Source organism: Frieseomelitta varia, unplaced genomic scaffold (genome assembly GCF_011392965.1).
Source record: "Frieseomelitta varia isolate USP_RPSP 00005682 unplaced genomic scaffold, Fvar_1.2 scaffold_190, whole genome shotgun sequence".
In the NCBI taxonomy this organism is placed as follows: Eukaryota; Metazoa; Arthropoda; class Insecta; order Hymenoptera; family Apidae; genus Frieseomelitta; species Frieseomelitta varia.
In genome coordinates this window covers 285,956-298,430 of record NW_025109639.1, presented here as the reverse complement: position 1 = coordinate 298,430, position 12,475 = coordinate 285,956, and the positions used below count along the sequence as shown (strand labels likewise).

Here is a 12,475-nt window from a genome sequence, read left to right as displayed (position 1 = left end):
TTGCGAAATTTAGAAGAATTTAAAGAATTTTTCAAGCTAAATTTTGGGAGGCTTTCTATCGCTTTTTAATAAAGTAGGATAATTTCAAATCTTGAAAATTTAGTATTTTCTTTAGCAAACGATCGTTCGAGCGACTGTCGATACTATTTTAGGAGCGCGGGGCTTGCGAGGCTAGATTTCCACGTGCTCCCGACATTGCGTGAATGATTTATAACATTCGAGCAACGAAGACCTTGACGAACAACCTTCTCCGCATTATTTTAAAATCTCTTGATGCTTTCACGCTCCGCTCGTCAACGTGATGTTGATAGTTATTTCATATTTCACGGAAGCTCAGGAAAGTTACACGGACGCTATTACGTTCCTTTGGATGAACATAGTTATAAGTTTGTACAAAACAGAAGAAGTTCCTTTGTTTACCGATTTAAACGCGCGAGCTATGACTTATTGATTAAATTATTAAAGAAAGAAAATAATTTCAGAGATCTTAGCGCATTAACGCGTTCAATTAAAATTATATTCGTATTTGCATATACGTCACTTGATGTAATTATTTAAACAGACATAAAAAGAAACTTTTCTTCGTGGACTCATTGATAGTTGATCTATGTCATCATTAGACTGCGGATTTTTATGCACTTATGGAAAATGTAGACACGAAAATGCAGGGAATGCACACAACATGCAGAGATATACAACATATCAAAACCTTTTTATAGCGTGTATAAATTTCTGTTAGATTCAGGTTACGTTTTATTCGCCTAATACGAAGGTGAATATAATAAATGTAATGTATAATAAACTTTAATGCGTGGGAAGCATAATACAAATTAACGCGCAATAAATGCCTCAAAAAATATTCTGAAAAATGGAACAAATGAATCAACGAGAGAGGATTCTGATAAATCTGAAAATCTGAAAATCTGAACAATTCATGCGTGCCGTGTCGAAAACCGAACTGAAATGAAACTCCGAACGTTTTACGAACGAGTCCTGGAGCGAAGCCAAACGATTCGAAGATGCATTTGTGCGTGGCCACCTACCGAAGTTTAATCACGGTTTTGTGATCCGGCGGATACACGTTCCTGTCGACGGTTATGCTCATCTCTGTCGATTCGTCAGCCGAATTAGCAATCCGATAAGTCAATGAATCGGATCCTCGACGAGGATCATCCGCCAGAGAGGAACGGTTTGGTATGTCGCCTGCGACGAGACGAGGAAATTACTGCGCAAAACGTTGCTGGATCAACGCAAGCTCCTCACCTTTTCCGCACGCTGCTAACTACAATTTAGTACACGACTGCGAGTGGGGACACAACGATGCAACGTGTCACTGTCAAGGATGCACATTGACGCAACAGATGCTTATATCCTCTCTCTAATGATCAGCCGCTAGTGTTAGGGAACACCGATTCGCTTTAATGATTCGCTAAATTGCACTCGCGAGAAAAACGTTGATATTTTTTTCCCCGGATTCATTTTAATCCTACGAGTTAATCCTTAAGCTGTGACTGAAATTATCAAGAGTCTAGAAATCTAATATCGGCCAAGAAGTATATACATTTTTCTTTAAAAACTTTAAAGACTTTCAATATATTTATATGATACGTAGCTATATTGTAAATTAATTATTTTAAACTCGTATAGACTGAACTACAGGCAATCTTATCTACCTAATCGAGATTGGAACTATTTCCATTGAATGTCAATATTAATCTTTAAAATCAAACGCGTCGTTTTACATAAATTTTCATTTCCGTATAACAGTAACTCTTTGATCTAAGCACTTTCTTACTCGGCCCATTCGTAAAACATAGAACAAAATTTTTAACTAACATCTTTTACACTCGTGTTTCGAAATATTCCTGGTGAATTGTTTAAAAATTCCATGTATATTTGTCAGGATTAAATATCTGAGCCTTATCGTAACACCTATAGCCGTTGTTTCCAAACGAGGACAAGCAGTTATTTGAAAACTTATCTACGGAAATGCAAAGTACCCCGCACTGAAAAGAATGTTTCAGTGTGATGATGTGATGACGCTGTATCGCAAGATATTTAACGAGATTACAGGAAGAAGCGTGTTCTTTGTCAGTGCAACAAGTTGTGTTAAACGGCCAGCCCATTATGCAATGTATCATTTCGACTAATGACCGACATACGACATGGCATTTACATAATCGTCGATCGACGAACGAAAAATTGTTACACCGTTTAATGCCTAATCAATTTCGCCTCTGTTTAATTAGACCGCACGATGTAGAATAACTAATATATAATTATTAATTGTTGCGTGTAATTTCGAAATACTTTCGACTGTTACTAAATTATTGTGCAATAAATTGTTAGAATGACGTTTCTGTCTAACACGTTTGTCGCATACGTTTTGTATCTGATTCTGAGCTGAGACAAAAGAGAGAGAAGAATAGAAAGCAACTAATAAATAAACAAACCATCTAATAAATGAATCATTTAATATAAAGATTAATAGATCTAAAATTTAATCTAACACATAAACAAACCACTTAACAAGTAAATTTATAAATTTTAAATTGAATCTAATAAAATTTAAATCTTAAACTGTATAAATTTATGAATTTTAAGTTTAATCTAATAATAAACCTAAACAAATAAATCAGATACAAAGCATGCAATTACTTGGCTTACTCAATTTCATTAAAGCACCTCATTCCATCAAATCAGTTTTTGAATTAAACTACTCGGATATAGCTTTGACGAAGAGCAAAAGACCATTCAAGCTATTCCTCGTTTTACATGCGCATAAAATTCCACGATTCTTTATTTAAAGACACTTGAGCTCGCCTAAAGGAAAACCAGAGAAGAAAAATAATAAAAGATTAATCAAAACAAATTATTTGACCACTTTCATTCAAATGAAATCGTCAACAAAGTCTGAGAAATGATGAAATTCAAAGTAAATTTTGCACGACCTAAATTCATATCTGCCAAGATGCACTCGAATCTGCAGAATTTTGGACGAGGTTGTTTTCTATCGATGAAACTTATCGAGGGGAAGAATGCGTTCCCCAAAGTGGCTAACGAGGGTTCCAAAATTTATGGTCGAGGGTAAATAGCTGGGTATACTATAATGCGAACGAATTTCTCTATGGAGGAAATAGTGAGATCCTATAACTACGAATTTTTGTGAAAATATGTACATATTTTTGGGAATATAATTAAAAAAGTACAATCTCGATAACAAAACTACTTCAATGTTGTTGAATTTAGTATAGATTTAAAGTTGATGCAACGTATTATAAAAGCATAGAATTAATTTCTACATTTGAAAAATGAACATGGAGAAATATAATCTTCTATATAATCCGATTTCCGATTGAAAATCATGATTTTCAAAGAGTTTCGAACAATTTTAGCAATGATTCTATAATTAGTAGATTCAGCGCATAGTGAGCAACGATATCCAAGATCGAACAGGCCTTCTATTAAAATAACACGACTGTTAGCTTTTGCGGTGTTGGCATGCAAAAACCGTGGCACATGGCACGCATTCGATCCAGCGAATTCGCAGCTCCACACGAATTCCAATACGAATATTCAAAAGACTCGAGGAGTCTTCTCTAATGGACCGACACGTCTCAAGATTTTCAACAAAATATTCAAAATGAAAAACGTTTCTTCAAATTCAGATATATACGAAAATATATATATGAAATATATATATTTATATTAATATTAAAAATATTAAATTTCGAATAATGCTAGAACTAAACTTCAAAAGAAAAGTTTCATAATATTTGTATTAAATTTCAAATTTACTCAAGTATGAAACTTTTAAGAGTTAAAAATTTAAACGGGTTTCATGTACGGAAAATATTTTTCTAAATTTTAAATATACATATATGTTATATATATTATTAAAATTGATATAATATATATTTAAATATCTAAATTTGAAGATTTTCTAATTTTAATGTCCAACAATAGTTTCCCATTTGCTTACTGAGCATTATAATTTGAATAATCCATCTGTGTTTCCCATTTGCTTACTGAGCATTATAATTTGAATAATCTAACCTTCACTGAAATTAGAATTTCAAATGTTCCATAGGCTTGAAACAAACAGAAACATCCAGATTTCTGTAACAAAACGTTCGAAGTTCCTGGGGACAAGAATATCCAGATGTTCAAGGCAAGCGCACACTCCGTTGAAATATAGGCAGGTGCAAATTTTCGTCGATCAAGATCGTTTGTTTCTCGTTTATCCGTAGCAAGAAAGGTACGTCGAGGGGGTTCCTCTCACGCGTTGTTCATACCGAATGCACTGACGAAGCCTCTATAAATAGCGGGTACGTTACTGAAATACGTGAAACGAATATACATACGTGTACACTATTTAAAAAAAGTGGCTAAGATGCGATCCTAATTTGCATCTGCCACGATGAACACGCCGTTTCGTTATTCTATAGTATACGAATATATTTACATGAATGCTCTCTCAAAGAATTGTCAACACCTCGTGAACTTTCTCACGAGATAACAAGAAGTCCATAGGAAATTCAGAGTACGGAAACTTTTCGTGAATCTTTCTACTCAAAATTACCCGAGAAAGTAACTTTGAAAGTAAATTTCAAAAGTTTGAAAGAGTACATTGCAAGAGAATTCTGTCGTTTCTAGAAATCTTTTTACAAATATCATAACTTGAGATTACCTTACCTTTGTACCACTCTGTAGAAGCGTGTTTATGTGTAAGTGACTGAGGTAACGTGAATACAGTGTTATGCTAATTTGCACTAAAAAATCAACACTCATTGTGCAACCGGGCAAACATCGATCCGTAGAAAAAAATTAAATGGCGGCTCTTGGGACACTGTTGCGCCTCCTACAACGTGAGTCAAGTATTTGTGGTTTGTTCATTAATTTGAAATTGACCAATCAGCTTCCGCATACATTTGATCTATGTGAGGTAACTTCAAGGAGGTAACGGATCGCAATACATTTGTTCGCGATTTATATATCACATAGGTTTTTATACTAGTCTAAATTCGAAATTTTTTGCGTTTTATTTTATTTTAGTCGCAATGACCAAGTTAAATAGTTTCCCGATCGGTGATTAATTGATTTTATTGGCCAGCCTGAAACGCAACTTCGCTCCACAGTCGATCATGTGACTCGAATCAAATGTATTTTGGACGGTAACCATTCTCCAATAATTTTTCAGTACGAATAAAATTTTATAACAAAATGCAGCATCGATCGACTTAATCCAATAAATTGACGAATAAATATTGTGAATACAGAAGAAATGAGTATAAAAATTATTGCTAAGTAAAACCAGTGCTTCTTATTTTCGCAGCGTTAAGGAACTTAACTTAATTTTAATAATACAGGTATTAATTCTCTTTTATTTTATCCATGATGAATTTCATAAATAATAAAATAATCATAATGTTTAATGTTCTTGTAGAAAGGACGACACACTTGTATGTAATGATGGTATATAAACAAAGGACACAAAAAAAAATCAAATCAAACACAAGTGAAAGTGTAAATAGATTTTGAATATATTACTTCTTAAATTTAATTTAACAGCTTTTGATACTCATATCGCTCAATCTATTTAACTCTCAAAAGTTGTAATGAATAAGATCTTCTTTCGTGATAACTTTCGAGGGTTAATTTTCAATCTTATAATCGCCTTATCTCTACAAGTATTTTTACACTTGTATTAAAAGTCAGGTTATATAAAAGTATTTGTATCTCGTGCTCTAAACAACATTCATTATCGTAAGAAAACTGAGAAGAACCTTAGTTTGGAAATTCATCAGAATAAATAAGTAAAAGAGGAATCCTACCGGTTGAGCGCGCGTTAAAAGGTTAGGTGCGTCTGAGCAAGAACGCCGGCAGCAACATACCTAGTGGTGCTCTTAAAGAAGTTGTTGCTTTCGCGGTTCATCAACTCGCTACGGAACCGTGACATCTCATCCTCCATCTTTCTCATCTCGGCGTCGAAACGTTCCCGTATGTTGGAAAATTCGGTGTCTATCACGCTGAAGTCACCGAGCTTGATGGGAATATTGCGCTTGATACCACTGTCAGCCATGACTTTTGTCTCAGTCACACTTGTATCTCGTTACACCAAAATGCCACTGAATGGGATACTCGCTCGTATACCAATAAGAAGCACTGTTCTCACGAACGATCGCTTTTAATTATTGCGAATACTATTTTCGATCACGTACAACCGTACTGCACGCTATCTCGCCTAAGAATGAGCGCGGCTCACTGAATGCTCCTTAAATAGTCGCGACGCAATCGTTCGGCTGTTCGTGGGAGTTCGTCGCCACTCGGTAATTTCCGGGAAGATTCGGCTTCGTGCACGCGGTCCAAACCGGGAACGAAATTTCACGAGATTTGACCAGATCTGGACATTTGTTTGATATAATTTTTAATAAATAGATTTTAACAAATGATACAAATCGAGTATCTTAAATTTACTCTTACTTCTACTTTTGCGTAAATATTTTAATTATTTTTGAGTGTTCTAAATTGAATTTGTTCATATGAAAAATAAAAAGTCACAGACAGATATTTCATTGTTTATAAAAAGTGTTTGAAAAGTAAAGACGAGTAAAAGAGATAAATGAAATATCCATATTGTTAAATTAATTGAAAAACGTTGGGATACTTATTAATATAACAGAAAATTATATAAAATTCTTGTTTAATATAAATATAAATTGAGCGTTTCTTGTCCTACTTCACAAGATAGTACCAATACTTCAATTTTTGCATTTTCGAACTTAACAGGATCTCCTATGTGAATCAAGAACCAAATAAGGAAGTAAGTTATTCATATGTGCAACAACGTACAAAGTTTCTGAATAGACATGTGATCTATGAAGAATTGGTGAGCATCTACATATAGGTTAGGATTTCGCACATAACTCGAATGATTATGTTTTATACAAGAGGTGATGACTAATATGTGACCATACGATCATTTCCTTATTGATTGTCTTTAGAACGAAGATGTGCATATGTATGTATACAAGAGATTTTATTTCTATTAGTATCAGATTTCAAAAAAGTTTCATTTCGTCATCGTTATATAAAAACACTTTTGTAATGTCACTTATTATATTTGCAGTTTTATAGAACTGATATTTTAACGATTTATGTCATGGTCATAAACGCGTTAACAAAGAATATTCATGGATGATCCGATTTTCACGATATTAATTGGCTAATTAGATTATATGGTACATCAACATTTTTTATAAAGTCAACAACGCTTATAAAAGCGTCAAGACGTCAATTACCATGTCGACCCAGTTACGGAGTCTTCCCTTCTGGTAAATTTACTCGATTCTCACAATTGCTGTACTTAACGACATTCTATCGATTTTACACGCTTTTCATCAAACATCTATGTTAATTTAAAGAAAATTCCAGGCAATCAACATGTTACACTTAAAATTAATTACCAAGAAGAGTATTTCTATAACAAAGCCATACAACTTTCACGAAAAAGGCTAAACTAATAAATGTGAGTCTCATATTTGAAATAATCGGAAGAACATTGTTGCACATATTAACGATTAATATTTTTACTACAGAATAATCAATATAAAATATCACCATTATCATTAAAACTAGAACAGAAATTCTTTTGACATGAAATTCTGCCACAAATAAAAAGTTACAGCAGTTATTTAAGTACCAAAAAAAGAAACTCGTCACTGTTCTCGACAGTTCCCAAAGCAAGTCGCATTATTCTATAAGTACGTATGACTCACTTCGTATAATATAAATTCAAATCATCTGTACAAATTCCTTTTAATAAATATCTAGAGGAACGTTTTTTCACGTCCATGCTGTTGTAATTATATCACGCGTGACGATCATTTGCATTCCATTTCACGTCGTCCGCGTTGTTCTACATTCTTGTTAATCACGCGTGAACATTCAAGCGTTCTAATTTGGACAGATGTATATCAGGGAGACACGAAGGCCGCGATTACTACATAACTTTCTGTTTATGTCTGCTGGAATTGCGTGAGATGTTCTGTTTTTTTTCGTGGCATTAAATCCTACAGGCGAATGATGCTGGCCGCTATTTTCGCGCGTTACACCGCCGTTATACGCGCCGAACTGAATGGACCGACGTGACGTGTCACGACGCCTCCTTATTGTTCATAAATAGTCCTGGTTGCAGTTTCACACTTGTCCACGATGAATCAAAGTATGTGGAATGTTTTCTCGTCATTGTGATAGTGATGTTGATTTGTTACAGCTAAGCGTACCAGCGGAGGAGAGCTGAATCACACCCTATTTGATCAAATTGAAATAACAACCCTCATCAACATTAAATTGTATGCGTGATTACTCTCTGAATGAAGTTCATGGAAAATACTTGAAGACATTAAAAATTTTTATATATTCTAACATTTTTCTTCAGTTTTTACTTGACATTCATTCTAATTTATTTCTGCTGATAGTCGCCTTCGTGAAATACATCATTCACCTTCCAGTCGTGAAACAAAGATCTCCCCGAGAAGCAGCTTTAAAATTTATGGCGACAAAACCACATAGAAGAGAGCGGAGACGTGATGACAAAGTGTGTCAATGTCAAACTTCAGACGATGTTTCGAACTTCTCTCTCAGAGAACGATTCGTTCTTTCTCTGTGCGTTTTTCTTAAACGTTCACGGAATTCTTAAGTTTCTCGTTAAGACTCTGCGTGGGAGAACATGGTTATCATGACGTCATCTTCTGGAGGTTTTACTGATCGATAAAACACGTCACAATGGTCACTAATATGGATTGGTCTTACGTCCATTTGTTACGTAGCGAGTTACCACTATACGCGTTGCTCCACCTCAAAAAACAGCAAAGAATATCAAGGTGAAATCGTATATTTTTAACGTTTCATACCGAATTTAAATTCATCTTCCTCCTTTGTGTAATTTTGCATACAAATTCGTAGTCTAATGGTAATAAATATATCAATAAATAAATAAACTTATACGTAGATCTATTTGGTCTCTTTCGAAAAAGAGATCATAACGTTTTAATAGTCTCAACTTAAGAATATATCAAACCAGAAAATATGTAAACATGTTTCATTCTCTTTCAAGAAACTCTCTATTTCAGAAGAACCAATTTGTTAAACTTCTGGCTTACGAAGTACTCGAAATTGAATATTAGCGGAACGTGAACAACATAATTTGTTGATGAATAACATTGTTATGCCAGACAAAACGACAGAAGCGAAATTGCTTGCCAGACAATTATATGTAGCACGATATGCAGAAGAAAACAACTAAACAGAGGTTGTAGAAAAGATAGTACACTTCTTCGTTATACGCCACCGACTATTAATAGCTAAAAGTTCGAAAGAGAGCCATAGTATCCAAGGCCAGATTCGACCAAAAGAATTCTTTAGCCATTCGACCTTTTTGACCGTCATTCTTCGACGATTCAATGTCGAGGGTACCGCGCAAATTCGGTCGTGCAGAACAAAACTAAAGAACTAAATCTATGTCTCGATTCAAGACTTTTAAATAAGAAACATTTAACCTTGCTATTCTTTTGGACTCTATATAACCCAAAATGAATATTATATCAAACCAGATAAATATTATTAAAATATACATATATAGTTTGAAGTATTTAAAGTTTTAAAGGTCTCAATATTCAGTATAATTTTAAGACCTTTTATATAATTCAGACTTTATAAATAATAGTAATTTTATAAATAAAGTATTGTGAAAAAAAATGAAAAAATGGAGAACAGCAAGGCTAAGCAATAATAAATAATTTTGCAAAATGATTTCAAATTTTCCATGAAATCATTTAGAAAATAATTATCTTGCTAATTTCTTAGTAATAGGAACTTTTTAGTAACAGTATTCTTCTTAGAAACAGAAGTTCCATTATGCTAATTATTGTTTGTTAGATAAAGAAACAAAAAGAAACCGCTCGCTAATTTAGAAACAATTTGTTGGAATGAAAAATAGGTGTTGATAACACAGCCAGGATGATAAAAGGTAATTTCATTCAATATTTCGCTAGCAAGCAGACAATGAGCACTTAATAGTCATTTGTACTTGGCTTACTTAGAACGATTGAATGAGGAGGTTGACTGATGTTGTCGTACGACGACTTCGCATCGCCACTACTGACTTGAGTACAAATGGGATCTGAGGTTAACGTGCTGTGATGTCATTCGCTGATATCATAGTGTCCATCTTTTACTTTAGTATCCTGACAAGAAGAAAAAATTCAGCAAAAGCACAGCTTTTCGACTTTTCAAATTGTTCCTTCAATTTCAATCTCCATAATAATTCAACGACATGTGTACTTACATCATTGTCACGTGTGATATACCTACACATTTAATTAAAGTCTATAATTAAAAGAAAATTTAGAAGAAAATTAAATAAGTATTATGCCCTTGTATTCCTTTCTTAAATTGACGAGAATTGAGAATTGAGAAGCATTATCAGTGAAACAACACTAAACGAGTTTACCATATGAAGAAGGATAAATGTTACAGTACCGAATTTTCTTTGTAAACTTGTGAAACTTGATAACCGATTGTAACATTCGCACTACGTATGTAGATTTGCAACATGATCCAGATGTAACTACTTATAGCACTTATGCACGAATATATTTGCTACATAAACGATACAGCTCAACTAAATTTAATTAAATAAATTAAACTGTCCTCTTCGTTAAATCATATTTCAGTGCTTCAAGTTCGCACACAAGCATACACTCTTACTTATTACATCAAACAGCTAAATATTATTGTTAATAAAGTATGGAAGTATAAAAGACAACTTGTTTATGGAATAAAATTGTAAAAATTGTTGATAGAAACTTTAAAACTTTAAAACATGAATTTTTTATAAACATCCACATGTGTTACATTTGAAAAACGTAAAATACAAAAAGTCTTCGTGAATATTGAATGTATTTAATTACATGAATATAATATGAAACTTTTTCTTCGTTTGTCAGAAATTATTGTAAATTATTGTAAACCAGGAATCTTAGACCAGATTTGATACCAGTTAATTCATCATTTTTCAATTCTACGTACGTAATAGTAGTAGACGCAAATAAATACGGTAGTGACCAATGTCACTGCCACGAATAAACTAACAATACGTAATGCAATGACAAGTGTCTATAATTGATTGTGCAAATGCGATTTCTCTTTAATTTGTTTTTCTTAGTACACTGTGATATTGTAATCATTATATTCCAATTTTTAACCCAAATAAGGAAATAAATATATCAATATTTCATTCAACTGTATTTACTAAACAATAATAATAATAGATATTACTGTAAGAAATAAACGTATTACGTTAACACTGTTTAGCATATTTTTAGATAACTGTAATTAAATAGAAATTTATTTTAAATCAACATATTTGTATCTAATATTGTATTTAATTTCTATGGACATATTAAATAGCGTCAGTTAATAATAAATGTTTATGTACATATATAATAATATATAGAAGTTTATAAATGAAAAAAGTACACTCAATACAGTAATTATTCAATATACATACAATGTGAATAGCAGTGTACATTTCATTCAATTAACGCGCCATTTAATTGATTCGAGTCCCTCTTGCGTTTACTGTCAGAACTTACAAAATTAACATTTCGTGAAACTCGTTAACAAACATGAGGCATAATAAAAATATTTCTAATAAAAAGCAATCAGAAAATGTAAACAATGAAAAGAAACCATTTAACAAGAAGAGATATAGGTTGCAGAAGTACAGTAATAAATATAAAAGTATGTCTGTAAGAATATTGAGAAATTTGGTTTACGTATATAGGTTAGTTTAGATATAAGGAATATAATCTTCACTTAATTTCGTTATATTCATATATTCCAGTTAATCAATGGGAGGAACGCAGAAAGAAAGCTGTCTTACGAGAGTTTTACAAGAAGATTGATAAAGATCAGCTACAGAATCTAAAGAAATCTACTTTCAAAACTGATGAACACAAGTATGTATATTTATTGTATTTATACATACTATTATATGATTAGTAAATTTTATATAAGAAATAGAAACTTAAAAATTAATGTTGATCTTTAAAATTCGTGTTTGTTTAAAGGAAACAAGAAAAGAGGGTCAATATATTTCAAAAAGCAAAAGAAGAATTCCTTCGCAAAGAAGATGAAAAAAGGAAACAAAAGAAAGAAGCTTTACGAGTGAAAATGGAAAAGGAAAAGGCACTTAAGAAATATAAAGAGAAAAGAATACAAACATACAAAAAACTCTCAAAGAAAACAAAAAAAGGACAGCCTGTAATGAAAGATAGATTAGAAATGTTACTTGAAAAGATACAGCAGCAAGTATCACAGTGATATCGTGGAAAAATGTCATACAATTTTAAAAACATGAAAGAATTATGAAGTTAAATATTATTTACTAATTATGTTACTACTACTAAGA

General features: G+C 32.6%; 2 protein-coding genes and 1 long non-coding RNA gene across 8 annotated transcripts in view; 2 read left to right on the top strand and 1 right to left on the bottom strand.

Moving 5' to 3' along the window:
* The window catches only part of LOC122539072 (heat shock protein beta-1), a 37,575-nt gene extending 31,302 nt beyond the window's left edge, over positions 1–6,273 (bottom strand). Inside the window, exon 1 of one of the 3 annotated variants that reach the window (XM_043673672.1) lies at positions 5,895–6,273. In XM_043673672.1, the coding sequence (XP_043529607.1) occupies positions 5,895–6,082 (188 nt within the window). In that variant the 5' untranslated portion in view covers positions 6,083–6,273. Of the gene's footprint in view, positions 1–1,043; positions 1,215–5,894 lie in introns of those variants that run through there. The other 2 variants (XM_043673673.1, XM_043673674.1) reach the window with 2 other exon arrangements.
* Positions 6,274–6,749: 476 nt separating this feature from the next.
* Positions 6,750–10,712, top strand: LOC122539078. 4 transcript variants are annotated; one of them, XR_006308981.1, is made up of 8 exons: positions 6,789–6,823; positions 6,908–7,021; positions 7,130–7,334; positions 7,435–7,528; positions 7,599–7,763; positions 8,276–8,885; positions 9,940–10,030; positions 10,104–10,712. It is a non-coding gene; the product is annotated as an uncharacterized LOC122539078 (long non-coding RNA). The 4 variants fall into 4 exon arrangements; XR_006308980.1 differs by having other exon boundaries at positions 6,750–7,021; positions 10,001–10,030; XR_006308979.1 differs by having other exon boundaries at positions 6,750–7,021.
* Positions 10,713–11,635: 923 nt separating this feature from the next.
* On the top strand, positions 11,636–12,429 carry LOC122539074 (thyroid transcription factor 1-associated protein 26 homolog). Its single transcript, XM_043673676.1, has 3 exons — positions 11,636–11,805; positions 11,909–12,023; positions 12,135–12,429. The coding sequence occupies exons 1-3, from the start codon at positions 11,691–11,693 to the stop codon at positions 12,385–12,387; spliced, it is 483 nt and encodes a 160-aa protein (XP_043529611.1). The 5' UTR covers positions 11,636–11,690; the 3' UTR covers positions 12,388–12,429.
* Positions 12,430–12,475: the final 46 nt, after the last annotated feature.

Coding starts and splice junctions, on each gene's coding strand:
- LOC122539074 (XM_043673676.1), top strand. CDS start 11,691: ATGAGGCATAATAAAAATATTTCTAATAAAAAGCAATCAGAAAATGTA. Junction 11,806..11,908: donor GTACAGTAATAAATATAAAA/GTATGTCTGTAA, acceptor CATATATTCCAG/TTAATCAATGGGAGGAACGC. Junction 12,024..12,134: donor TTCAAAACTGATGAACACAA/GTATGTATATTT, acceptor GTTTGTTTAAAG/GAAACAAGAAAAGAGGGTCA.